At 47.2% G+C, this 26,197-nt stretch overlaps 1 protein-coding gene across 1 annotated transcript; it reads right to left on the bottom strand.

Annotated features, from left to right (window-relative positions):
- Positions 1–1,166: 1,166 nt before the first annotated feature.
- LOC125941354 (excitatory amino acid transporter 1-like) lies at positions 1,167–24,418 on the bottom strand. Its single transcript, XM_049658410.1, has 9 exons — positions 24,254–24,418; positions 21,819–21,908; positions 20,387–20,545; positions 17,342–17,476; positions 12,031–12,320; positions 9,627–9,669; positions 4,998–5,312; positions 2,682–3,006; positions 1,167–1,489 (listed from the first exon to the last, which is right to left on the bottom strand). The coding sequence occupies exons 1-9, from the start codon at positions 24,416–24,418 to the stop codon at positions 1,167–1,169; spliced, it is 1,845 nt and encodes a 614-aa protein (XP_049514367.1).
- Positions 24,419–26,197: the final 1,779 nt, after the last annotated feature.

Here is a 26,197-nt window from a genome sequence, read left to right as displayed (position 1 = left end):
CTTATGGTCGAGTCGTGACAGATCAGTAACTGCGGAATTCATGCGGAAGGCATTTAATGCCGCCACGTCGTTTTTTTTTTCTTAGCGTACGTAAATACTTAGTGCGTATGCGTAATCAGAGCGCATTCAAGTCGCAAGCATGCGCAATGAAGAAAAAAAAATTAAATTATGGGGTTTTACGTGCCAAAACCACGATCTGATTATGAGGTACGCGGTAGTGGGGGGCTCCGGAAATTTGGACCACCTGGGGTTCTTTAACGTGCACCTAAATCTAAGTACACGGGCGTTTTCGCATTTCGCCCCCATCGAAATGCTGCCGCCGTGGCCGGGATTCGATCCCGCGAACTCGTGCTCAGCAGCCCAACACCATAACCACTGAGCAACCGCGGCGGGTAATGAAGAAAACGCAGTTTCTTAACGGGCGTATTACGTCTCTACGTTTGCTTGCGAACGCTATAGTTGTGAGCTGTCTGTTTTATCTCGTAAGAGTACACTGCAGTTTTAGGCGACAAAGCTGCAGATCCAAAACTAGAGACGTCGCAGTGGACATTTGCGGTCGTCAGAACATGCTGGGTCATAGGGAAAAGCGCAGACTTTTAACTACGAATTTTATTTTTTTAAATAAGACTTTTTTAGTGAAACAACCAACGCTTCACACAAGGAACAACTGTCTCGGTGTATAATTAAAAAATCTTATTCATCTTTATTTTGTTATCCCTACACGCAAAGCACACATCTGTCTGATCAACAGCCGAAGGCTGACCTATGGTCTGATAAAGCACGGGGAAGCTGTGCCTTGGCCGTGCCGATAGGATCATGCGTTTTATATGAAATGCGTTTAACTTTCGCTATGAACAAACAAAGAAAGGTGGCAAAAATATACTTAAAAATGACGAAAAGCAATTCAAACTGCAGATTTATTAATAACGGCAACAAAAAATGGAAACACAATGAAAAAAAAAAACGAAAAAGAAAGAACAGAAAAAGAAAGCAAGAAAACACGCAAAAATAGAAAAAAAAAGGAAAACGAAAAGAACAAATAGTAAGAACAGAATGAAACAATTAAAATTCAGAACGGTGTCGCATACAAGGAAGTAGTTGTGCAGGAAAGTCGTTAGCGCCAACTCGCGCTTCGTTCTCAATTCAAGCCGTTGGTGGTGGGCGTCTCAGTGGTCGAGCTTCATTTGTGGCTTGGGGGACCCGTGGTCGAGCAGGCGCGTGGGTTGCGGGCCTGGCAGGCCCGACGACGGGTTGTCCTTGGTGGGCAGGCTCACGATGGAACCTAGCCCGTGCCGAGCGCTGAACGAGCGGCTCGACCCCGCACGGGCCTGCAGCATGTCCTGTTGCAGGATGGCGGCGCCCACACAGTCGCTCAGCAGATTCACCGTGCTCGCTGCTCGCTGCAGCAGCCAGTGCACGACGACCATGTAGCCCATGTCGTCGGGTGACAAGCCCACCACCGTCAGGAGCAGGGCAGTGCGCGCCGGGCCTACGGAAAGTAGCGGACGAGCGTGGCGATCGGCGCTGTCAGTTTTGACAGCGCGATTACGCCATCTAGGGGTGCGGATTTTTGCACAACATTGCACAACCAGCAAGAAAAAAAAAATGAGCCACATAAACTCCACCGAGTGTCTCATTTCAGGAATCGCCATCCGTTTGTGCGCAGGCGCGAGTACGAGCGGGCGCGAGAGAGAAAATCTGGGCGTATTTGCTCCTTGTATAAAGGGCAAAAACGTACCGATGAACCAGCTTCAAGACGGACCCAAGTTGGTCCGACGGTTGGTTTTGAGCCCGGTTCCCCCGGCCCAGAAGCCCGGCGCTCTACCCATCTGACCATGGACTACCTAGTGACCCAAGTTGGCGGGAAAGGGATTAGGCGCATACATAAATACATAGAGATGTGCCGCAAACTAGGGTAAGTTCCAAAAGAATATCCATACCAATAATTGCACTGCCATTTATGAACTGCCCTGTCATCTAAGGGCCGCATAGAACGCTCAAAGTGTTTTCGAGTTGTTACAAAAGTTCGCTGGCCAAACACTCGCTGCCGTATTGGCCGTATTTAGAGCCGTGTGGCAGGGCCAGGCTAGCTGGCTTTGGTCTAATTCTTAAGTTTACAACTCTGTGTCGACATACTACACTACTAGATCAGCACTGAGCCTGTTACCACAGATTCGTTTTTATGCTAAGTTTGGCCGTGAGCTCTTTTGCCAGGGAAGTTTTGCGACTGGAAGCGTTGCTGTTGTATAGTCGATCATCTTTGAGGATGACATCACTGCTTGATGTACGGTATCTAGTTTATTTTTGGTCACAGTTATAAAAACAGGAACACTTCTTTACACGTAATAATACCTCGTCAGAGCGGCCTTTAACATGTGATTGCATGCCAGCTCCTCCAAGTCGTACCGTCCTCTCTTACCACGGGCCTTCTTTCCCCGACACATCCCCCCAGCAAGCCCAAACCAAGTCGTAAGTGTGAGGAACGTCTCCTGGTTCGGACAAACTCTAAGTGGGTGGAAACGCATTCCGTAATCTTTTGGCAAAGCGTCTGGTGTACATCTATTGACGATACAATCAAGAAAAATACACCAGTGCGTACAGAATTTCTCCACAGATAGCGCTCTTTTTTTTTTTTCCCCATGTCCCTCCAACCTGTGGCGCTATAATCGTAGTACACTCACCGCGGTAGGTGGGCATCAGCCCGTACTCGCCCATGGTGGCGACGCAGCACGAGGCGAGGAGCACGACCAGCGAGCTGACGCCGAGGCTCTCGCCCTGCAGCTGCGCCGCGAACAGCACGGACACCATGGTGTACAGGGCAGTGCCGTCGTGGTTGATCACCGCGCTTATGGGCACAATCAGACGCACCGAGTCCGGGTGCAGGCCGACCTTCTTTTCCAGGATCGCCATGGCGGCTGGGCTGCCCACCATGCTCGAGCGGGAACCGAATGCGATGGCCAGCGGATGCAGCAGGTGCAGGAAGAAGCGACCCGCGTCGCGACGCACCTGCAGTGGCGTCGGCGCCGTGCCGCTCATCTCCGATCATCCCGGTGAAACTGTATCGCCCGCGAAGGTTCATTTTCAGTCCGAGCACGGAAACTTTGTTTACAATACTGTGAGCATTGCTCCCGTGTGGGGTCCGAAGGGGCAAGGTTAATCATTATTATTTTTTTTTACCGTGGTTGACAACCCCGTTTCGTCATGATTGTTCCACATGACACTTCGTCTTATATACTCGATTTTATGGCCTCAAGTCATCCTGAAATCAAAGGATTACAAACGTCGACTGAATGAGCGCAGATAGTTGGTTTTTAGTAAAACGTTCTTCATTTTAATAGTGAGTAAGTCTTGAACTCTGCTAAATATGAATGAATGAATGAATGAATGAATGAATGAATGAATGAATGAATGAATGAATGAATGAATGAATGAATGAATGAATGAATGAATGAAAGTTTTCTTTAGAGAAGGGATGGCTCTGTGGCCTGGGTAGGACATGGGGCTTGTTGGACGGGTTTAATGAAGTAGTCGCACTTAAACAGCTGAGGTTCAGTCAGGTTGAGGTTGGTCTCTGTGGCGGATTCCCATCCTGACATCAGACGTTTACAGGGAGAGATTAGGCGGTGGGGAAATCCACTCTTTGTAGCTGGTGGCACCGCATGCTCTGGTAAATTTGTTTCTGGTATCTTGAGTGGTGGGACCGTCCGAAAGCAGGTGTTTGATGCTTGGTTTGGTGTCTTGTGTGTGACATAGTGGGCAGGATATGCTTGGCTGTCTCGGTGTCCTTGTCGGCGTTGACAGAAGTGTTCTTTCTTCTGTAAGCCCTCCATCGCTCCGTGAAACTGAGGGTCAGTGCGAAGCCAGACCTAGGTTTGTGTATTAGAACCTGACATACGTCAACAAATGAAGTGAGGCGAGATTTCGCAGAGGATTTCTTCGTGCAGCGATCGAAGGCATTCGCATTCATATGTACGGTATATGAACATCATTGGTTGGGATATAACAGCGGTTATAAACTTAAAAGTGCAGATTGCGCATTTCATGGCGTTTTCTTTCTTTCTTTCTTTCTTTCTTTCTTTCTTTCTTTCTTTCTTTCTTTCTTTCTTTCTTTCTTTCTTTCTTTCTTTCTTTCTTTCTTTCTTTCTTTCATTTTTTCCCTTCATTGTTTCTTTCCTTCTTTCTTTTTGAGTGGTGTCGAAATGGGTGAGCAATGCTGATGTAACGGCTGTTCTTGAGCGACGCCTGCTGGCGCGAACGATAGAGTTACATAGAGTCTCTGTAGTCATGATGAGCTGAGCTGAGTTTTTTTACGTTTTGTATAGAGCAAATACAGAGAGGTATACTTTAAATGTATGTGAACCTGGGCTTGTTGGCACGGCTTCAAGGCAAAAAAAAAAAAAAAAAGTAACAGCGCGATAAGAACTGGAGAAGAAAGACCAGACAGGACAACGTGCGTCCTGCCTTGTCTTTTTTGTCGTGTATTTATCGGGCTGCATTTTCGCCACAAGTACCGTGAGTGCGCCTTAAACTGTGCTTCAAAGCCTGCGGTTACCGGCAAGCTTTTCTATAGAAGCGTGGTAAGAACACCTAAAAAAAAATCAGATTTTGGGTTTTCTTTTTTCTATCAATACTGCGTGTACATTCACTAAACGTAAATATCAACGCAAAATCCGCAAATACACGATAATTATGTTAGTGCCGGGATTCTCTTGATGCTCTTGCTCGTTTGAAGGCCCGCATGAAGACTGAGTGGAAGGCCTATGCAAGTGGAAGACCTCATCGCAGGGTACGCAGTAACTGGGAACTGCGTAAACAAATGCATCCGTGCTCAGACCGGCTAACAAGTCAGCACTGCCACCCAAGAAAAAAAAAGCAGTACGACGCAGATGCTGAGTGGTAGCGGTGGATCAATGGATAAATTATGCTGCATTAAAGTCGGTAAGAAAACAACGCAATCTCTGCCTGCGGACGGCTAATAGGGAGGATGTTCGGCTTACCTTGGTCATGTAGAGTGCAGGTAGGAAGAGGAACGCGTGAACCCCGAGTCCCAGCAGCACGGTGAACGAGTATTGGCCCAGGTGCCACATGACCGTCGACAGATCCGAGACGCGCGACGCGTCTACGGCGATGAGCGTGCTCACGGCCACTGGCGAGAGCCACAACGTCTTCTCGGTCATGCGCTGGAACTTGGAGCTGAGCACGCGTGCCAGCCGCAGGAGAAAGTGCGAGCTGCCCGCGGGGGGAGTCTCGACGCCGACAGCGAAGACGCCGCCCAAGTCGGTCATCGCAGAGCACAGCGGCGGAGGCAATAACTGCGACAGGGCGAAGCCGAGGAGAAGGGAGAATCCCAGCAGGCCGACGAAGTTTGTGTGAGCTAGTTTCTCCAGGTGGGCCTCGTCGCCGACATCTGCAACCGTTTCACCACCGGGAAGCACCGTAGTAAGGACAGCTCTTAAGGTGTACGGTAAGTCGTAGATTTTTACAGCGAAGCTGTTAAGAGCTAGATTTCCCAGGATCGTGTCCGCGTGTAGAAAAAAAAAAAACTATCATCAGCAGCATTGGCTCAAGCGTCGTCGTCTTATTCCGCAGCTGGCTCGCTGGCATCCCTCGTTTGCGCTCGTGCCGTTGGATGCCGTGCCGAGCACGTGCTCGTAATACCCATAGTGAAGCAATATAAGTACCTCGGCGTACACATAAACGAAGGAAAGAATTACTCAAGCAACCACCAAGATAACCTGAAAATAAAGGGGAAGCGGAATGCAGCATTAATGAAACACAGAGCACTGTGGGGCCACAATAAGTATGAGGTGGTGCGTGGAATCTGGAAAGGAGTAATGGTGCCAGCGCTAACATTCGCAAATGCCATTATATGCTTAAAATCGGATATATTGGCGGGTTTGGAAGTTAACCAAAGATCAGTAGGCCGGTTGGCTTTGAGAGCACACGGTAATACGACAAATGAGGCAGTGCATGGAGACATGGGTTGGGCCTCTTTTGAAGTCAGAGAAGCACAAAGCAAAATTAGTTTTGAAGAAAGGCTCAGGAACATGGATGAAAATAAATTGGCGGCTAAAGTGCACAAGTATCTCTACATGAAAAGCGTGGACACAGAATGGAGGAAGAGGTTAAGGAAGTTGGCAACCAAGTACAGGATAATCGAAACTGTAAATAGACAACCAGGGGTCATCAGAAAGAAAGTGAGAGAAATAGAGACCGTGAATTGGATGCAAAGGATGGAAACGAAAAGGACAATGGAGATTTACAAGAATGAGAAGAAAGAAATTAGAAGGGAAAATCTGTACGATAACACAAAGGGCAGTGCCTTGCTATTTGAGGCTAGAGCCGGTTGCCTAAGGACGAAAACATATCGGAACAAATATTCGGAACTAGATGAGACATGTGTATGCTGCAGTAAAGATCCAGAGACCACTCAGCACATCCTAATGGAATGCGACGGGATACACCCAGCGAGAACCGTAGGTAACGTGCAACTCCCAGAAGCGCTTGGGTTTAAAGTGGAAGGAAACATAAACAGATCAGCCGTAGGGATCAGCAAGAGACGATTAGAGTACTGGTGGAAAAAAAGCTGGGAAAAGATGGATACGACCTGATCTCTTAAAATCATAGGCAGCGGTACAAGCTAAAGTTTTGAAAAAGAAAGATAATGAGAGGGGAGGGGGGGTATACAAAAATGCTAGATAAAGAACATGTGTAGTATACCTGATTAAATCAAGCAGGCTAGGTGACTATTTGTCGCCACCCCGTTTCAAAGGGGATGCCAATAAATCATCATCATCGTGCTCAGTACGGCATCCAACGACACGTAAAACAACAAAAAGACGCGTAGAACAACAATTTCGGCTCCATGTGCGTGGCGGTTTCCCGCCAGTTGTGCCTTAGCACAGGTGTCAAAACGGATGATGGATGGCCCATTGTTATACCACTCGCCACCGCCGATGCCTCTTTCACAATTGTCGCGATACTCGGCGGCGGCACGTCCCACCAATCGTTGTGCCCCTATGTCTCGTGAGGTAGAGATCGCGCTAGCGCTGTTATCAGCAATTGCCCTTTGGACTCACTATGGGACGGATGCTCGTTTAACCACATCTTCCAGGATCTTGACATCAGGGTCCTGATGATGACGTGCAGTGTGCCGCGGCTATGAATGCTGTGGCTCATACGCTAGTCTATGGTGACGGGGCGGGTTTGGCGCCGCAAACGCACGACTTGGCCATCGCGCCGGGCGAAAACAAGACGCCGGTGGCCTTCCTCTTTGACGAACATGCCGAAGAAGCTCAATATAGTCGATAACGATAATATATAAATTCACTATAGCAATATTCACTATAGCAGACCCACCATAGTCACAGCTTCGCTGGCTTCCATCTTCACAGTAGTAGAAGGGCTCTGAATTTTTGTTTATTTCAATTTCAAACTTTATTCAACATTTCAGGGATGTCAGGGGAGCAGGCAAAAGTCTATGCAAAGGCTCGATTAAAGGTCTGCGTCCTTTACAGAAACTTGTCATTTGTATTATGCATCAATGAAATAGTAACAGCTAGGATGGAGGGCAAGTGCTGATAAATTGAAGAATATATCAACATAACAATACGCAAGCAATGCTCTAGAAATAATTGAAAAGCGAGGCATTATTCTGTGGTTCACGCATATATTGAGAAACACAACGCACCCTAAGGATGCACAAAAACTCACAAATATACTTAGCACTAGAGATGGACTTACCGGCATTGGGGTCACTAATACTTAGTATCCAAAGCATTGTTTAAAAGGGTGGTAGGATGAACGTTAATGTTTGGCGACCATACTTATTTCTTTTTTTAGGAGTGAACTAATCGTCGATGCTGCGCGTGGTATGGCGCAAATGATCTACACTGCTGGAAAACGAGCTCTGCTATATGTGTTTTAAACGATTTTTTAGACGCTTGGGCGTTTACTCTCAGTGTCGGAATGCCGTCATGTAGCGGGTTCACTGCTTTCATCATTCTTTCACGATGTTTTATATAAGGCATATTTTTCGACTGACTGGATAGATGTTTTAGAAGTATGCATGAATTGAATTCTGGAGTTTTACGTGCCAAAACCATGACTTGACTATGAGGCACGCCATTGTGGGGGACTCCAGATTAATTTTGACCATCTAATGATCTTTAACGTGCCCCCAATGCACGGGACGCGGGTGTTTTTTCATTTCGCCCCCCATCGAAATGCGGCCGCCGCGGCCGGGATTCGATCCCGCGACCTCGTGCTGAGCAGCGCAGCACCAAAACCGCTAAGCTACCACGGCGGGTACAGGCTCGGCCGCTATATATATATATAAAGGATGCAACTCGCACCACCTCGCTCACTTCCCTTTTCGTGCTGTGAGACAGATTGGTGACATGAAACTGAATTGGGCAAATGACGCGCCTGGAGCGTTGGCTGTCGTACAGCCCCGCACAGAACTGATTTGATATTCTTGCGATTGCTGTTATTGTTGAAAAGTTCTTTTACACTGCTTGATGACAGTACTTATGTTACTTGTGCTTTTGTTAATCTCTCAGTGGTCTAAAGAGCCAGAAGCCAAGAAAACTTGCCGGGAATGAAAAAAAAAAAAAAAAAAAAAACGCAACTTGCCCAAATTCCCCGCTGCAGCCGGATGATCGTCACTGAAGTGCACGGTGTCGCTCGCGTTATGATTTGTCACCACAGTCGTCTGCGTCTGCGGGAATTGAGAAAAGACTGCGTCGTCCCTTTGCGCATATCAGCGTTATTTGCAGGCGGTCTACTGCGAATTCAAGCGTTAAGATTTTATATAACTTGTGTTGCGCGTAGCGGCAGTGGGTTTAATATGCTATTCTGCAGTTATTGCACACGTTGTGCGGGGCACGATGTTGATTTATGGCTAATTCATAGCGATCCATAGCCGCGTTCACGAGCAGGGCAAGGTTTTGTGTGCGGTTATATTTATCGTCGTTGCGCATGCCCTTATACACGTCGTTCAAACTGGAGCTTGCCATAGCGGCTAACCACTGACAACCCGCATGCTTCGCAAAGTTATAACTGCCTCCAGTCATCAGTGCGACGAGATAAGCTAACACAGGTAGAATTTTAACAGTGAGTGGGCCATTGAACTGATCATAATTGACATTCCTGACCTAGCTACCCGGGGGGAGAAAGAACCCCTTGAAAAGCCGTGAACGTCGGCTTTCCTTTGTTCCACCTTGAATGCTCTTTCAACACATACGTAAATGGACCTTTTCTTAATTTATTTATTCCTTTTTACTTTGCGATCACGGCATGAAGTCCGACTGCGTTCTCAGCAACAAGACAGTCGACGGCTTGGGCAAATGTACAATAGCAGCAACGTAGGACCTATTCCATATCTTACAGTGCATGCGAACTAAACGATACATTATTATTGTTATGGCCATAACCTCCCCCCCCCCTTTTTTTTTTACACGCACACACGCACGCACACACATACACCACACACATACACGCACACACACACACCGTTTCCTGAAAGCGCGGCGGAACCATCACGTACGGCGCGAGCACCGGTGTCATATCTGGTCCAACATTTCGAGGGAACCTGCTACTTTACATGAAAGCGATAGTGGACTCACCATGAAGACGAATGCTTCCACGAAGTTCTCCGGAATTACGTTCCTGTAACAAACATGGCGAAAACAAGAAAGGCAGGCTGTTGGAGGCAGCAAAGGTTTTCTTGCTAACAGTGCTATTCATTCACGCGTGGTGAGCTCTGCTATACTGACTGGGAGGATCCAATGCCTTCTTTAGCATAGTACTTTAGATCAATCGCATTTTTATCGTACAAGACACTAAAAAATCATTGGGCACATTAGACCGAAGGAGGCTGCAATACAAGGCCGCACTATAGCTAACAAAACAGCGGCACGCTTTTACTTGCGTTTTTATGAACATGCAGTCGAGGACCATATTATGTGCCTATGCAATGCATACTCGATGAGACACTCAGCGCAACGTAGACCAATGGGAATCCGCACGCAGATGTTGACATGTAGGAACTAAAGTACACTGCATGTGAAATAATTTACACCCTTAAATATGAATAAGGGTGTAAATAGGTCTATAACACACAACCTTCGCATTACGTAGGTTCTGCCCCCACCGGCGACAAGTTGTCTTTTCGTCCACTTTCATTCCCTTTTTCTTCATTATTTTCTGCGTGTTCAATTTCAATCACAGCTAATTACGCGTACGTTTTCCTTGGCTTCATTGCCTGCTGGCTTTAATTGATCGTGGCTAAGCGAAAATCGAGCCCCCATGTTTCCCTTCTCCTCGTTCACAGTTTATTATAGGAATTTAACGTTTCAGCTGTGAAAGTGTGCACAGCGGTATTCTGCAGCAAATCATTCTGATAAATAATACGGTACTTATTTTCATTCGTGGCGCTTGTCCTAATTATGGCAACACAAATTAGTGCGCAAACACACACACACGCACACACCTGCACACGCATTCACTTCAAAATACCCCCAAGGAGTGATTGCGTGTGTGGGTGTATGCGTGTTTCTTTTTTCTTTCTTATTTTGCGCTCTATTTCGCTTTACCGTAATGGGTTGCGAACTAGCCGAACAGCAAGTTCTTCTAAGCGTGTCCTATTGTTTTCCAGCTCACGATCTAGGTGGGATCAAGATAAGGAGTATATGAGTGCATCGTTCAAATAAACAAACTTCGTTTAGCAGCTGTATAAGCTTTTATTTGACACAACGCGCCGAAATTTCGGCTGTGCTGCGATCATCGTCAGCATTAAACTCGCAATTCGCGCACGGCCATAAAGTGTTCCAACGATGCTTTATTAGAGTTTTAGACAAGGAGCAGCAAACCGCACCTAGGAGTTGGAGGGTGCTAACTGTCGGGCGTACAAAATAACCCAAACCCAATGCGAGCACAAGAGAGTGCGAATGGCCCACCATGTCGCTTGCAAGCCCCAACACTTGGGTGCGGCTTGCGTCCCCTAACATAAAACCCTCCGTTATACCTCGACCTACGTGTTTCGCATTCCGCTCGCTCGGGGTCCCACGCACGGTATACCGGCCAGACTCTGGACGCGTAAAACCGGGGTAGCAGCTTAGACCCACAATATTAGGATGCCAGAGAGAAAGACTGAATCACTCACAACTTAAACTTGCTGCCCTACTTTGCACGCAGAAACATGTTTAAATTCAGCTTTTTCTCTCGTGAAGACTGGAATTCCTTACCTGGGTCTATTCGCTCATGCCCTTTTGTATCAGCCATCCAAGATGTATGGTCTTAGCACATCATCCTTATCGCTGTATGGTATTTTGCTGTGTGTGTTTTCCTCTGTTAACCCACTCCTGCTATATCAGCTCACTGCGCTGCAGTATGTATACAAATAAATAAATAAATAAATAAATAAATAAATAAATAAATAAATAAATAAATAAATAAATAAATAAATAAATAAATAAATAAATAAATAAATAAATAAATAAATGCTGTGAAAGTACTCTACCGAATCTACAATTTGGTTAATTTTGCGGTAAGAGGTTGATTACTGGAGGAGAAAAATGAAGGTCAAACTGCGTGCCAGAACCTCAGCGGTGGTACGTCAGTTTGTCGTGATGGATTTCAACGTATTTTCTCGTATTTGGGCCGTTTTAGCGTAATAAGAGTTCCCCAAACTCGCTAAGTTGAAGCATTTGGCTCGTCTAGAATACATTGATGTGCTCAATCCTTACGGATAAATAATTAACTGGGCCCGAGAGGACGCCGTAAAGATCCATGACGTCACGGTTAACGGGCGCGGCAACACCAAAATGGCTTCGCCACCTGTCTTAAGTCGTTTTTGCATCTTTTCCGGGGTACCACGCTTCCTCTTACGGTGATAAAGTCATTTTGGTATTGTAAAAGAGTAATTTACCAAAACATGCGCAACTTATCTTTCTCTGTAGAAGTTATTTATGTTGAGGCGCGTACGTTTTCGTCATCGTAGCGTGTAAGCGCGCATTGCTGCCCACGTGCCTGAATATGTCGAGCAGCGAGTCGGCCCTCATGGTGGCATTGTATAGCCGGTGGGGCGGCAGCTTCCTCGCCCCGACGCCAGGGCGCAGGAGCAGCGTGATGACCATGCCGCTGGTCGCAGACCACAGCGTGATCAGCGAGAAGTAGGCGAGCGTGCGCAGGGCGAGACGCGCTCCCTCCGCCGTCGGTTGGCCGCCCACCGCGCTCACCACGCTCGTGATGAACAGCGGGATGACCAGGCACTGCAACACCCGCACGAACAGCTCGCCGGGAAGACGCATCATGCTTCTCTGCGAGCGTGAATGACGTTGGCGAGAGATGGGGTCGGAAGGCGGCGGGGTATGTCTGAGGGCGAAATTAGCTGAATTTAGTTACAATTTAAGGGCAGGAAGAATGTAGTATTGTCATTATTATTTTATTTGAAAACATATATACACAATTGACAGCAATGCGAGGAGCAGGAGTATGCTAGTGCGGCTAAAGGGAAGAAACACAGACGCAAGCGCTGACTGCAAATTTTATTGGTCAACGAAAGTATTTTACAGTGAAGCTGTCTATGGCTAGGGTTCCGTGCATTTTTGTTCTGCGTGTGCAAAAACTCAGGTCCCGAATTTGATGCAAAATTGTTTGATTCTGTGCAAAAGCTTATACGTCTCATCTCTTGGATACGCATTTTGAGTAGATGAGTTATCAATATGCACCATTTTCAAGATCACTAGACTCCCAGGTAGTTAAAAATGTCACAGTTTCGCCCTAAGGGCGAAGCAATGAATGCGATAGCAACACAGCAATGTCACACGAAGTAAGGTGAGCGGCTTTGGTAGCAACAACACGCAGAACTGTTGTCGACGCCATCGGCGTTTTGCCCGCGTTAGCTCAAAATGCGTGCGGCGTTGGTGACTGTTGCTGGAGCCTCTCATATAAATAGCCACTTGGTGCCGCAGCTAAACGTCGCGTCCCTTCCTTCCCCCTCCCCCACGGCCTCTCGCGCGTCTGAAGAAGGCGCGTTTGCTCTACATATATGGTGATTGTAAAGGAGGAAAGAGACGCCTACTTCTGCAGCCCTTAAGGAAGCACGGCGCAGAACGCGCGTTTGTTCTCCGCCGTGCGTTCACTCCCCGTGAAAGAGCGCGTCCCTCGCGCCCTTTCACTCGCACATACAGCGTTCGGCGGCGCGCGGCCACGATTTCATCTCCATTGACGTCATACGGAACCTCACGGCGACGGCGACGGCGACGGCGACGCCGACGGCGACGGCGACGCCGACGGCAGAAATCTGCTTTTGAGTGTCCATATAATTGCTATCGCAATAATAAAGGTTTCTCAAAGATTTGCAGCTGTGCGACCCGCGTCGACTACGTCTACGTTCGCACCGCCCTCTCTTTGTCGGCGTTCCAAGCGCTTGCGTATCTAGTTTCCTTTTCTTCCGCTCTCCTGTGGTGGCGCTGCCGTCGAAACGTCATGCGTGCCTAATTTCCTCCGGCTCCTCGGGGCGGAGGAAGTTGCCGTTCTCCATTTTGAATTTCACTTCTCTTCTGTCGCCGTAATGGGGAGACCACGTTATAGTCCGGACTCCCCAGGAGCAACGCGCCTACGAAGAGCGACGCCCTGCGTGCGCTTGGCGTTTTGTGCACGGTCTTCATCGGTGCGTGGTGTTTGCCGCCCGTCGGCGATTTGTATTCTTTGTCTCTGTTCCTACCGTCGCTCTTTGTAGGCGCGTTGCTCCTCGGGAGTCCGGACTATACGCGAATACGATGGAATTAATACAATAATAACAGAGCTGACACCAGAATGTGTTCGTACCTATCGTCACGATGACCACCGATCAAGACAATAAATGTGTTCGTGCATTTGTTGAAAATTCTGTGCCACCTCTGTGTCGTATGCTAAACAGCTTTGCTGGTCATCCACCTTCACAGATAACATAATGCAGACCCCAGTAAGGGCCTAAGCAGGAGGGCCGTAGGTAGCATACAAAATGAAAAGATACACGATTGATCAATAATACACTTCAACAAAGAGATGTAGAACACAGCGAGAAATAAGCAAATAAAACGTCAAGAAACACTGCATATACACAACAATATTAAATAAGCACATAATATATTAACACATTTACATACTATATAGAAGTAACGCACAAAGAAGTCCAGAATAGATTTAACATCTTAATTGTTCGATAGCGTCAATGTTCCAGACTAATTCATACTGTCACATAGGGCGAGTGGGTTTACGGACACTATATCGCAGGCACGGGGCAACATCAGCAATACATGCATAATCCACACGCCTTCTATGTTCTGTAACACAACTCCTTTTACCAATAAAATTAAAGTGGTAGTCAGTGCTTGTGTCAGTACTCCTATTTTCTTTCCACGCTTCGGTGGCCTTTGCGCATGTTTCAATGTCGCATCTTTGACCAAACTCGCCTAAATTGCTATCCAAACTTTGGGCTATCTTGTAACCACAGGGTGGCACACATGTACAAAACGACCAAAGAGAAAAGAACACAACGCAAGCGCTGGCTTATCCAACTGAATTTTTTTTTTTCAGAGAACGCGCTGTTTAAACCAACCTTAAGAAGAGGTTTAAAAAGCGCGTTTTTCTCCTAATATAGTTCCATTGATGGTAAGCACTCGTGTTGTGGATTGTTCGTTACTCATTCGTCGTATTGTGTTGCGCTCCGAAGATGCAATCGCTATAGGATGTAAGCCGACCAGTTAGTCCAACTCTCGGCTGAATTAAGTCAGATTATTTCGTTTATGTAAGAATAAAAAATTTCCGCCTCCATTCCACACTGTGAAAGTGGATGTACAGCGGAGCTGTTGCCCACTAGAGTTACTGTACATATAGCTCCATGCGCGAGCCATATACAGCAGCTCTATAGGTGGATAGCAAAATGACGATGTCGTCAGCTAGCGACTTCCGGTTCGCGGGTTAGCGCTTCTGTTGCTTCGTTCAGCTTGTCAGTAGTTTCTACAGTGCGATTTCCCGCTGTTCGCGAAGAAAACACGCTTCAGCAACGTGATTATGGTTGGCTGCTCGGCATTAGGGTGCGCGAACTCTTCCGTGAAAGGAAAAAAAAAAGTGTTTCGTTTTCTATGGAATGAAGCGCACAAACGTAAATGGGCAGTTGCCGTCAAACGAGCGACCGTGAACGGCGAGCTGTGGGTACCGAACGTAGGAGCCAGAATATGTGAAGATCATTTCACCACAGGCAAGTGTTTTGGCGAATAACTTCGTCTACTAACGTTCTAGTATAAATACCCCCTTTTTAACAATCAGTTAAATACACACAGGTGCACCCAGCAAGGATCCTCAGCACATTGATTATGTGCCGTCTTCATTCCGGTACAACGAAAAGGCAACTGAGGCTGCACGAAAGAGGGAGGAGAGGTAACGTCAAAATAATTCGTGCACTTTTGAGATACTTAAATCAGTGCTTTCTCTCTGCAGTTATACACGACATGCGTTTCTTGACAAAAAACGGGAGACTGCGAAGGCACAGCAGCTGACGACATGGCGCTCGCTGGGCACCGCTGCAGACAAAACAGCGGACGTAGCGATCGAGTGTACCGTTTGTTATGGGAAGCGTTACTAACAGCCACTTATTAGGTTGACTTACCACTTATTAAAAACTACTACTTAGTTAACGTTTATATCCGCTCGACAAACGTTTGCGCTTGATAAACGTTATGACTATTTGACGCGACACAAACACGTTAGGGCATGAAATGCCTGCCACATAAAAATACACGAGTCTAGCGACAAGCGACTTGATGGAGATGGCTGTCGCGTTCACTCGTCGCCTACAAGTCGTACCGCATGCGAGCGACGAGACGAGCGACGACTTTGAGCGACGTCTCCTCGGTGTTACTGGTATGAAGGCAGCAAATACTAGCCGAAACTGGCGTTACGCGTGCTTTATTAATTTAAGTTGACGTGTTTTAGTGTAAAGAGTAGCATTGATATTTCTAAAGGTCTTGCACTACGTTATTATCCTTACACGTATCAAAATCTAGTCGTTTGCTCGTTCCTTGCGACAATCGGCAGTACTTAACTGATGTATATCCAGTTCCGACTTCGCGCTATTGGCTAGTCACTCATAGCATTTCCGAACGACGAATTCTAGATTTCCAGAAGCGAGCGATCGAGCGACAAGAACAAGCGATCTGTTCGCGCGACGGCCCGTTTCGGCGCTCGAAGCCGTCGCTCGTCGCCGTCGCGCACAAAATTACTCTCATGTGGTTTGGGCTTAAGGGCGCCAACATAAGTACGAAGGAGCGATAGCTCACACCTACGTTTTGGAACTGCCCAGCGGTGGTTATATCGTGGTTTTTCACCAAAGTTCCGCAGTATATAAAAGACAAAGTGCGTGAAGCATGGGCATGAAGTTACGGTGGCATAGACGGCATCGTGGTCTCGAACCGGAAGTTGTAGCAGAATACGCCGTACCCCACAATACCTTGCGACAACTGAGATTTTGCTATCCACCTATTGCCGACGTCACACACAAGCGCCACCACCACAAGGCGTCGCACCGTCGAGGTCAATGTAGCGTCCACGACCTCGTTCGCGCCCTTTCGGTTGGTGCTTCGACGCCGCGGTGCGCGTTCGCGGCATCCATACGCTTGCGCGTAACCCGCGTTCACGAAGTGAACGTCACTGTACTTTTTTGTCTTTGCCATGATGTCGATTACGGTCGCCGCACACTCTGCGCGACCGATGCAACGGACAGAGCGCCCATTCATCAAGGACAAATACATGGTTCGCACACGTTCGTCACGCGCGCAAGCAGGTGTGGCGGAGTTCAGCATACATCCTCATTCTAGTCGACCCTCCGCCTGGCGCAAGTGTGTTATTGAACTAATTCAATTTCTCAAAGTAAAGTGCGTCACAAAATTTGTAAGATACGACTTACACATAACCTACAGACATGATAGCACCGCATTGTAATTGGAACATACGAGAAATACATACCTCTGTTACGCGGAACTCAAAATCACACTAGCTCTGGAGACGAAAATTTGTCCTTGTCGACGCGACGGTGTACACGCACGGACGCAGAAAACTTACCGGGGTAGCCATATGCAGCTTCGCTGTAAAAATGACGGAAGGAAAATGTGCTAAAAGCTGAATAATTACGCACTTGGTGCTTTCGGAAGGCACGTTTCCGAAAGCACCACGCACATGTCTCGTCAGCAGCGGAACCGGAAGGAGGGCGCCGACACAAGCTGGCCCATTCGACTGCCCATCCGGGCTGCGGAACACACGACGGAGCGCGGCCGTGGCTGACGATGGGGGCACTGACCTGCAGCTCGCTGAGGTGCAGTGGATTCAGAACAGCCCCCACTGCGAAGCCCAGCACCAGCGACAGCAGGACAAAGAAGACCACCAGGTTGTTCATCACCACTTCCAAGACGTCGGCACGTTGCTCGAGGTTTTGCTGTGTTGTGGGGAGGAGGAAGACAGACAGACAGACCGCTGAAGGTCTCTGCGATGCGCCTGCACACGGGTGTGCCGGTAGCAGAGCAGCAGAAGAGCGCGGACGAAGACAATTAACTGAGCGGGCAGGCTTCGTAACCGAAAACAAAAAGTAATAATAATAAAAGTCTCCAGTCGAAGTGCCATGTACTTGGAATATGGAATACATGTACATAAACAATAAAGCTTACAAGCTTTACAAGACGGCCAAAGAAGATATTGCCAATGGAATCGGTGTTGAAAACTCCCCGAGGGAGTTCGCTCTTTGCTTTTAGAACTATATGGCTGGATGTTCAGCGGGCCAGGGCCTTTGACGGGGACCTCGGAAGATTTTCCTCCAGCGATAGACCCCTGGCAGCCTAGCCCCGGGCACCAACAGCGATAACCGTTGGACAATTAAACTGTATTAATACTCTATCATGGATGCTCTAGGACGAAATACTGCAAGCAAGAGATCGACAATGTAGATATTTGCCGCTGCTGTATGTAAGCGATATTTATTAGTGTTTTTGGAATTGACGAAGCCATTTGACCATATTAATCATGGCGCTTCAATTGAAAGAAATCGAATATTATGGCATTGGGGGGGGGGGGGGGGGTCGCAAGTTCTTTAATTTATTATTATTTGCAAAATAAGTCACAATTTGTAAAGATTGCAGGTGAATGTGCAGAAAAAAAAGCTAGTAACGTATGGCGTTCCTCAGGGTCGCATCTTGGGACACTTTCGTGTTACACTTTGCATAAATGAAATAACTAATGTAGATACGACTGCTAAGTACATAACATACACAGATGACACGAGTTTGTTTATTGCCGGCAAATCAGGTGCTGACTTAGTATTAAGAGCTAATAATGCATTAACTAAAATAAGTGACTGGGCAATTAACTCATATTTACCTGACGTTAATAAAACTAAAAAAATCCTCTGTTAAGTATATTGTTGGTAAATTGACTAGACTCGTGGGCATACTGGCTCGTCACTTTTTTCATTTTCCTATGCCAGTCAAAATAATGCTAAACAATGCCCTTTTCTTACCCCAAATTAACTATGGACTTCTCGTCTGGGGAACTACAGCAAGCGAAAACCTAAATAGAATTACACGTTTACAAAAAATAATCTGCCTAATATCCAAAGTTCCTTATCTTGCACACACGGCGGACCTTTTTCAGAAGTGTACTGGAGTGCAGTATCATGCCTGGAAGTCAACCAGTGCGCATGTGCAACACGCCCACTGCTTATCGCAATGCTCCTTATATACTCGGCTGCATTTCTGAATAAAGTGCGTTTTGTTACCAGCTACTCGTCTGGCTTACAAGAAACATAATCTTATTCCGGTTCATTCAATGCACATTTATGAACTATGCCGACAGAAGAAACTCGCAAACGAAAATAATGACGTATTAATTAAGTTAGCTAAACTAGTAGAAGACGTAACCACATATATAATACACGGAAACCGGAACAGTGGAACGTTCTAAAATTCCGCACAAATTATGGTAAACAAAGGCTGCAGTTCTTTTTGCCCACAATACTGAACACCGTGTACAATGAGAATAACATTGACTTGACTAATACTTCATTAGGTGAACTGAGAAGCATATTTTTAAATAGGAGCCCACTGGCAGTCAATTCCTGTTAGCCTGTGACACAATTCTGTTTTGTGTTGGTTGAACTTTTTAAAGTATTATATGACGTTGTACTGTTTCATGGCTCTGTTACGATCTCATGTCTGATTCGAAGTCGTATTTTTTTTTTTTAATCTTTAAGCACGCATCCAATTACTAGAACCTGCAAGATGGAAGGTTGTTGTTGCATTGCATTGCACCCTTCATAGATCCTCCGTGTGCCGCAGCATTGGCCTTTGTTGGTGTTTGCTGCAAATAAGTTAAAATTCAAATATTTAGTAATAATATAATCTCTCTTAGCTTCAAGTGACCGAGGTTCAGATCTAAGGAGCACTGGATTTAAAGCCGCCACGTCGATGATTAATATGCAAGAAATAAAGATAAGAAAGAGGAGGCTGGGTGCCCAGTTGTGGAAAAACGGTGATGAATAGATCTGTCAGAACGTAAAGTAAGTTTGGGGTCTGTGTGAAGCCCACATAGTACTACGCCAAAGAAAGCATATGGGACAATGAACATTTCTTTAAGCTATCGAATAATTATAGATGAAGGTTAACGTTGCGAGAAACATCATAATCTCAACAAAAGTAAATAGGAATTAAAGAGACAACCCGTAACATGAAACGTGAAGTTAACGTTAACGTCTGAGTATGAATGAAAATCAGTGACGGCTATTTTTATTGGACGTGAGTATCAACGGGGGTATGCGAGTGTGAATGGACGCGAGTGTGAATGGACGCGAGTGTATACGTCAGTGGGAGTGGAAGTGAGTATGAGCGTAAGTGGGGTTCCGGTATAGTGTGAATGGAAGCGACTATGAAGGCGAGTGAGTAGAGAACGTGAGTGAGTTCACATGAATGAGCCTACAAAAATATTGGGGAATTGAGTATCCGCTTATTCTGCCGATCAGTATTGTCCCTCCGTCCACTTTCTCGGATATTTGTGCAGTTGCGCACGTAACCTATATAGCCCTGAGAAGTGCTGCATGCCGGAGTTCTGACCAGTGCAGTCGACGCCATAGTGCCGAACCCTCCATGGCCTCGCTGGTCTCATATCTATCTTTTTACGGAGTCTGCTAGCCCAGGCTTTGACACCGCGGACTATTACGTGATGCGTCACCGTCCTTTTTCTCACACTGCGCGTCTGAAAGCTTTGCTAACCACTTTTGTGGGCACATGTATTACCGAGTCCACGTTTCCCTTCCTTATGTCTACTGCGCGTGAATCTCTTTAGGAAGCTCTCTACTCACCTGCGAGCTGTGCCCGTCGCGGCTGCGCACACTTCCCTTGCGAGTTCTGTCAGCGCCGATGCTCTCCCTGGACGTGCTGGAGAAGGCGTCATTGCGCCTGAGGCGTCCGCTCGTTGGACCCGCCACGGACTGCAGCCGCTTGGAACGCCTGCCGCTGGACTGCGCCGAGTGCATTGCCAAATGAACGCCACGCTATAGCTTTCTCGGTGTTAAAGGCTCACGTACGGTCGAGCTGCACGCCGCACCGCCCACATGCCGCACGCGTGCGGTCGTGCGAAAAATTCCACATGTCGAACACTTGTGCACAGATTTCGGTTTACACTGTGTCCGCACATGCAATGTAAAGCGAAATTTCTGAACCAGTGTGCGACATATGTAGTTTTTAGCACGCTCGCACGCGTGTTTCAGGCGGGCCGTGCGGCGTGCGGCTCGATCGTAAATCAGCCTTGAATTGGTTCCACACTATACGGCTGCAATGTAGGGCTGCATGTTTGCGAGCGAATCATGCATGTCGACGTATAGTGCAAGCAAAGAGAGCACGCGAGTATACGTTGGCTTCTTCTTCGTTGTTCAACGCTCTGAACAACGATTTTAGCCATCGAAGCCATCCGAGTGGAACAAGGAGGCAGTATAGCTACGTTTACATGAATGCCACAGGAGCGTATCATGTTTCTTAGCGCAGCACGATAATACTTATGCGACATCATTTACATATGGCGAATACGCCTTCGTGCAAACCAAAGCGGAACCTGTTCCCGACGATTTGCGTTCCGGCACGGCGATAGCGATCTCATTGTTTCTCTCTCACGCCAGCGTTCACACTCACCGCTTGAGACGACGTATACCCAGTACCCTCTCCTGGCGCATCAGCTCGGCGCCCTCACGTACTAGCGCCGTTTACATGGATGCGGTATGATAGCAATGCGATGCGATGCACCGCTTGTCGCATTCATGTAAACACCACTAGTGCAGGCCAGAGACCGCTAGGGAGCGGAAGAAACACGATGACCAGTACGGTGATGAAGTGTGCCGGCCGTCGAGTTCAGCAACACATGGGCTAGGGGTCGCCGCCGCATTCCTTTCGCCCGCATGGCCACGCATAGAAAGAGTGTACACTCAGTCGCCTAGTTGTATTTTCGAAATTATTGCTATGCATAAAGATCGCGCTGTGCATTAAGCGACAAGCCTAGCGCGTGAGGGTCAAAGCTGCGCAACTATAGCCAGTGCTACAATTGAGTGGCGGTAGAGCGTCGACGGCCGCTGCTGGCGTCGCACCGCTTTCAGAACAATCCTCGACATCTTTCTTGTTCATCCGTGTAGTTGTATTTTATCTTCATTATATTGATATTGTTCGCCCAGAAGTCGCCACTACTCTCCTTCCGCAGTAGTGGGTGACAGTTTGGAAGTGCCGCATGTGCTTGTTGCAACGCACCGAGAACTTGTCGGCCGACCTGAAGCTGCCCCGCTCCAGTCTCTTGGGCGCAGGGTGCACCTGGGGCAGGCAGGACGTGGGCGTTGCATCCTGCAAGCGACAACCGCCACAGTTGTGAGTTCTTATCATCGCATATTTAGCGACACAAGGTGCTCTACTTATAGCGTACCTTCAAGGCCAGCGTTAAGCTCGTTCGAACGACACACTGCTGGACTCAAGCGTTCGCGTGAGTTGAGCCATTGGTTGAGCATGAGAATCCGGGCATTGTCACGCGTCAGCGCCCTCTATCCTCATCACCGCCGATCATCACCGTCGCATTGTGTGTGCTCCTCCAACGCCCGAGGAACATTACGTTTAAGGGAGTCACAAGTTTACGAAAAGTAGCTTCAGTAGCAGTTTTAGTAGCGAAAGCTAGTTAAGAAGTTGGCAGTTTCGCAAGGTCTAGCGTTGCGCCTGAACCCCTCGGACGGTGTACAAACTACACGCGGGTGCGTAAAAATTTCCGGCAGACTTAAAAGCTTTAACACGCCGTGTAGGGCCTGTAATGTCATTACACAGGCACCACTGCGCTGCCTGTAAAGAGCGGCGCCAGCGAAACTACATCACTTTCAGAAAGAGCACTAGCATTGTTTTCACTGTTTAAAAGTCTGAAACGGTTAAAGATAAAAAGGATGCGCTGTGAATGAAATGTCTTGACTGTTGTTTGCACGCGGCAGCTCTAAAAATTTCTGAGGAATTCAGTCAAGAACATACGACGAGCAGGTGGTATTCCGTAAGTGTTCACCTATACGCTCCTGACACTGCCCAGGCGGCGCGGCGGCGCGGCGATCGTCAGCGCCTCTCGCGGCACCTTCCATCAAAACTGACACTGACGGACCACGCTGCTCAGGCTGCCCGCACGGATCTGCCAACGTGATCGCATGTCCACGCTTGTTTTGAAACGAACAAATGGCGCACATTTTGCTGTGTGGTTTCAAACCAATCTTAAAACTAGATGGTCGGATACGCCCTGCCATTCGCCTTAAAGTGGCGGTTCCACTCCGGCGGCACGTGCCCCCCGTTCTCAGTACTTTTGGAGCAACCGTGGCGGCTTTTCTACTTGGGAAATAAAGTAGTGGTATATACCATAAAAAAGCCTAATTCTTGTAGATTCCAACTATATATTATATAAAGAAATTTATTGTTGTGATTTAGAAATAAATGTACAAGGACAAGCATGAGATACATGGTTTTTGCAAACTGTGTCTCAGTTGTGACCATATTTAGAAGGAACTACTGCATTTACTGCGTTGCGGCTTGCTGTGTAGCTTTAGGACATATTTATCTGTTTCCTAGACGCAGCGAAATAATTTTGAATTTTAGCTTCTTGCATAATTTGCTTTTGAATATTGCCAAATTTCGCAAATTTCTCTTGCAAACAGCCCGGCAACTACACGGTCAAGGAAGCTAAATTTTGGATAAATTAGAGTTCAGGGAATTTCCATCTAGTACGCAAAATTTCATTGATTTACCTTCATTAGTTTTCCTAATAATGCGGCCGAAATCAAGTAATATTTAGAATTCTGGTTTTACTTTTGCCCATTTTCTTGCGGGAAGGTACTAAAGCTACGAAGCTGTGGTTTAAAACTAATAAAGGTACAAGAATGAAATTTTGCTTCCTAAATGGAAATTGCTTGAACTCTAATTTGTCTAGAATTTGGTTTCCTTGAGCGTGTAGTTACCGGGCTGTTTACAACAGAAGTTTGCGATATTTGGCAATCTTCAAAAGCAAATTATGCAAAAAGCAAAAATTCAAAATTATTTCGCTGCGTCTAGGAAACAGATAAATATGTCCTAAAGCTACACAGCAAGCCGCAACGCAGTAAACGCAGTAGTTCCTTCTAAATATGGTCACAACTGAGACACAGTTCGCAAAAACCATGTATCTCATGCTTGTTCTTGAACATTTATTTCTAAATCAAATTATTCAATTTATTTATATTATATATAGCTGGAACCTACAAGACTTAAGCTTTTTATGATATATACGACAAATTTATATCCTAAGTAGAATAGCCGTCACGGCTGCTCCAAAATTACTGAAAACGAGGGACTCATGCCGCCGGAGTGGGACCGCCGCCTTAAAGGGGAAAAGCTCTATGCTGCCGGGCACGTTCGCATCGTGAAAGAAGTCGCCGTTGTCACTGTGCTAGCGAAGTGTCACTCTCAGCAAGGCAAACAAGCAAGTCTTTGACGCAGCAGTACCGCCGTCCCCACGCTTTTTTTTTTTTTTTTGTCAGTCTTCGATGTCTTGCACATTTTCCATCGTAAAACAGCGGTATGAGAACGCTCACCTGCAGGACGGCGGCACACGTGGTTCAGAAGTTTTGAATCACACGCGGCGATAACAACAAGTTTGCCAGCTGGATTCCACACCGTCGACTTTGGATCAGTACCAGAGTTGTGCTTTCGCCGCTACAGGTGGCGCTGCCCTCGCCGGCAAACTCCACTGTCAGGAGCGTATAGTGAACATGTCCATTTCGTCTGCTGCTGAAGAGCAGATTGGCTGGGGGGAGCCTGTCTATGGGGGGAGCCTGCAGCAGCAGACGAAATGGATGCATGTCCACTAGGTAAGCACTTAGAGAACACCTCCCCTCCCTTTTCTTCTGGTTTGAGCAACTTTGACGGTTGAATAGTATAGAACCTACCTCGCAAGTATGGCATTGATAAACATGTAGCATACATACACTTAAATTTATACGGGACATCACGGCGGCGCCAATTGCGAAAACTTGCCTGTAGTATCCATATAATTGCTATCGCAGTAAAACGGTGAATTTTTGCCGACTCCGTCAGCGCTTAACACGATTTGGGAAAATCAAGGATGGATGGATGGACGGACGGACGGACGGACGGACGGACGGACGGACGGACGGACGGACGGACGGACGGACGGACGGACGGACGGATGGATGGATGGATGGATGGATGGATGGATGGATGGATGGATGGATGGATGGATGGATGGATGGAGAGGCGAAAGGCGAAAGGCAGAGAGGTTAACCAGGTTAAGTGTCCGGTTTGTCTATCTTGTCGAGCGTGGTTCTGAGGACTTTCCTTTGTGCACTAAAACGACGACAATCACACAGAAGATGTGCTATAGTCTCTTTGCACCCGCAAGTTTCACAATATGGACTTGTGGCCATTCCCATCAGGTAGGAGTACGCGTTGGTGAACCCTTATGAAAATGGCCACGACCTTTATGTTTCCTGTCTGTTTCCTTCTTGTGCCCTATGTGACCTTTATGTTTCCTTGCCCTTTATGTGACCTTGAGGAAACATACTTCGTGTGTACCGCATGTTTACTCATTCTTTCGTACGACTCGAGGAAGCAAACTGAATCTTTCCTGTAGGATGTGTCCTTTGTGTTTACGGCAGGATGTTACCTGTGTGTGCACTCTATGTTACCTGGCTGTGCACTCCCTCTAGTGCACATCGAGGTAACATAGAGTGCACACAGTAATTATCTGAACTTAACACATGCTACGGCTAGAACTATTATTTTATTATTATTAGAACCACTATTTTTCCTGGCGTATCCAGGAAAAATAATGGAGGGGGGGGGGGGGGGGGCTCGGTTTTTTCGGCCCTCGACTTCGTGAAGCTACCTTTCCTTTTCTGCTCTACGCAAATTACACGCTGAAATTCAAAACGTGCGGTCGCTGCTAAAAGATGCCTGTCTTTTCAAAACTGCGTGTGATTGCTGTGTTGACATTCGCAGGGGTATAAGTAGGGCAGCGCGGATCCTGTAAATGCTTGCGTGGGCGGGCAACTGAATAATTTTTAATTGTCAGTTGGCTGAGTCGTTAAAGATGTGTACGGAGCATGGCCATATTTGTTTGTTTACGCGTGCATGCAAGCAGTACGCCTGTTTCACTTCGACCGAAGCTCCAGCTGCCGCAGCAAGCAAGCCATCGGCACGTTTTGTCGTCTTTATTCCTTACGCTACGAGGAAATATGGTTCCACCGATTCAAGATGAGGTCACATATTCTCTAAAACACGACACTTGGCGCCATAAGAAGCGCGTATATGGGCGGTGATCACGAATTTGTCATCGGTGGTTGTCGTAGCAGCCGAAGGCCGTCCGCCATTGCAAGCAGACGGAGCAGAGGTGCACGGGCTGCGCGCTGATTGGCTCATGTCCGCCAGCAATAGTTAGCGCATCGTTCGCCTAAAATTCCTGTATATGCGTTATAAAAAAGACTGCACACCCAGGCACTTTGAACTTAATAAATGCTGTTTAAATACCGGCCTTCTTTCCAGCTACAACTTCCTCCGCGCAACAAAATTAAATCTCGAAGGCCGTGCTTTTGCAAACTACATTTTCTAGAAGCGAATGT

This window comes from Dermacentor silvarum, chromosome 11 (assembly GCF_013339745.2).
Source record: "Dermacentor silvarum isolate Dsil-2018 chromosome 11, BIME_Dsil_1.4, whole genome shotgun sequence".
Lineage (NCBI taxonomy): Eukaryota > Metazoa > Arthropoda > Arachnida > Ixodida > Ixodidae > Dermacentor > Dermacentor silvarum.
This window is presented reverse-complemented; position numbering and strand designations above follow the sequence as displayed.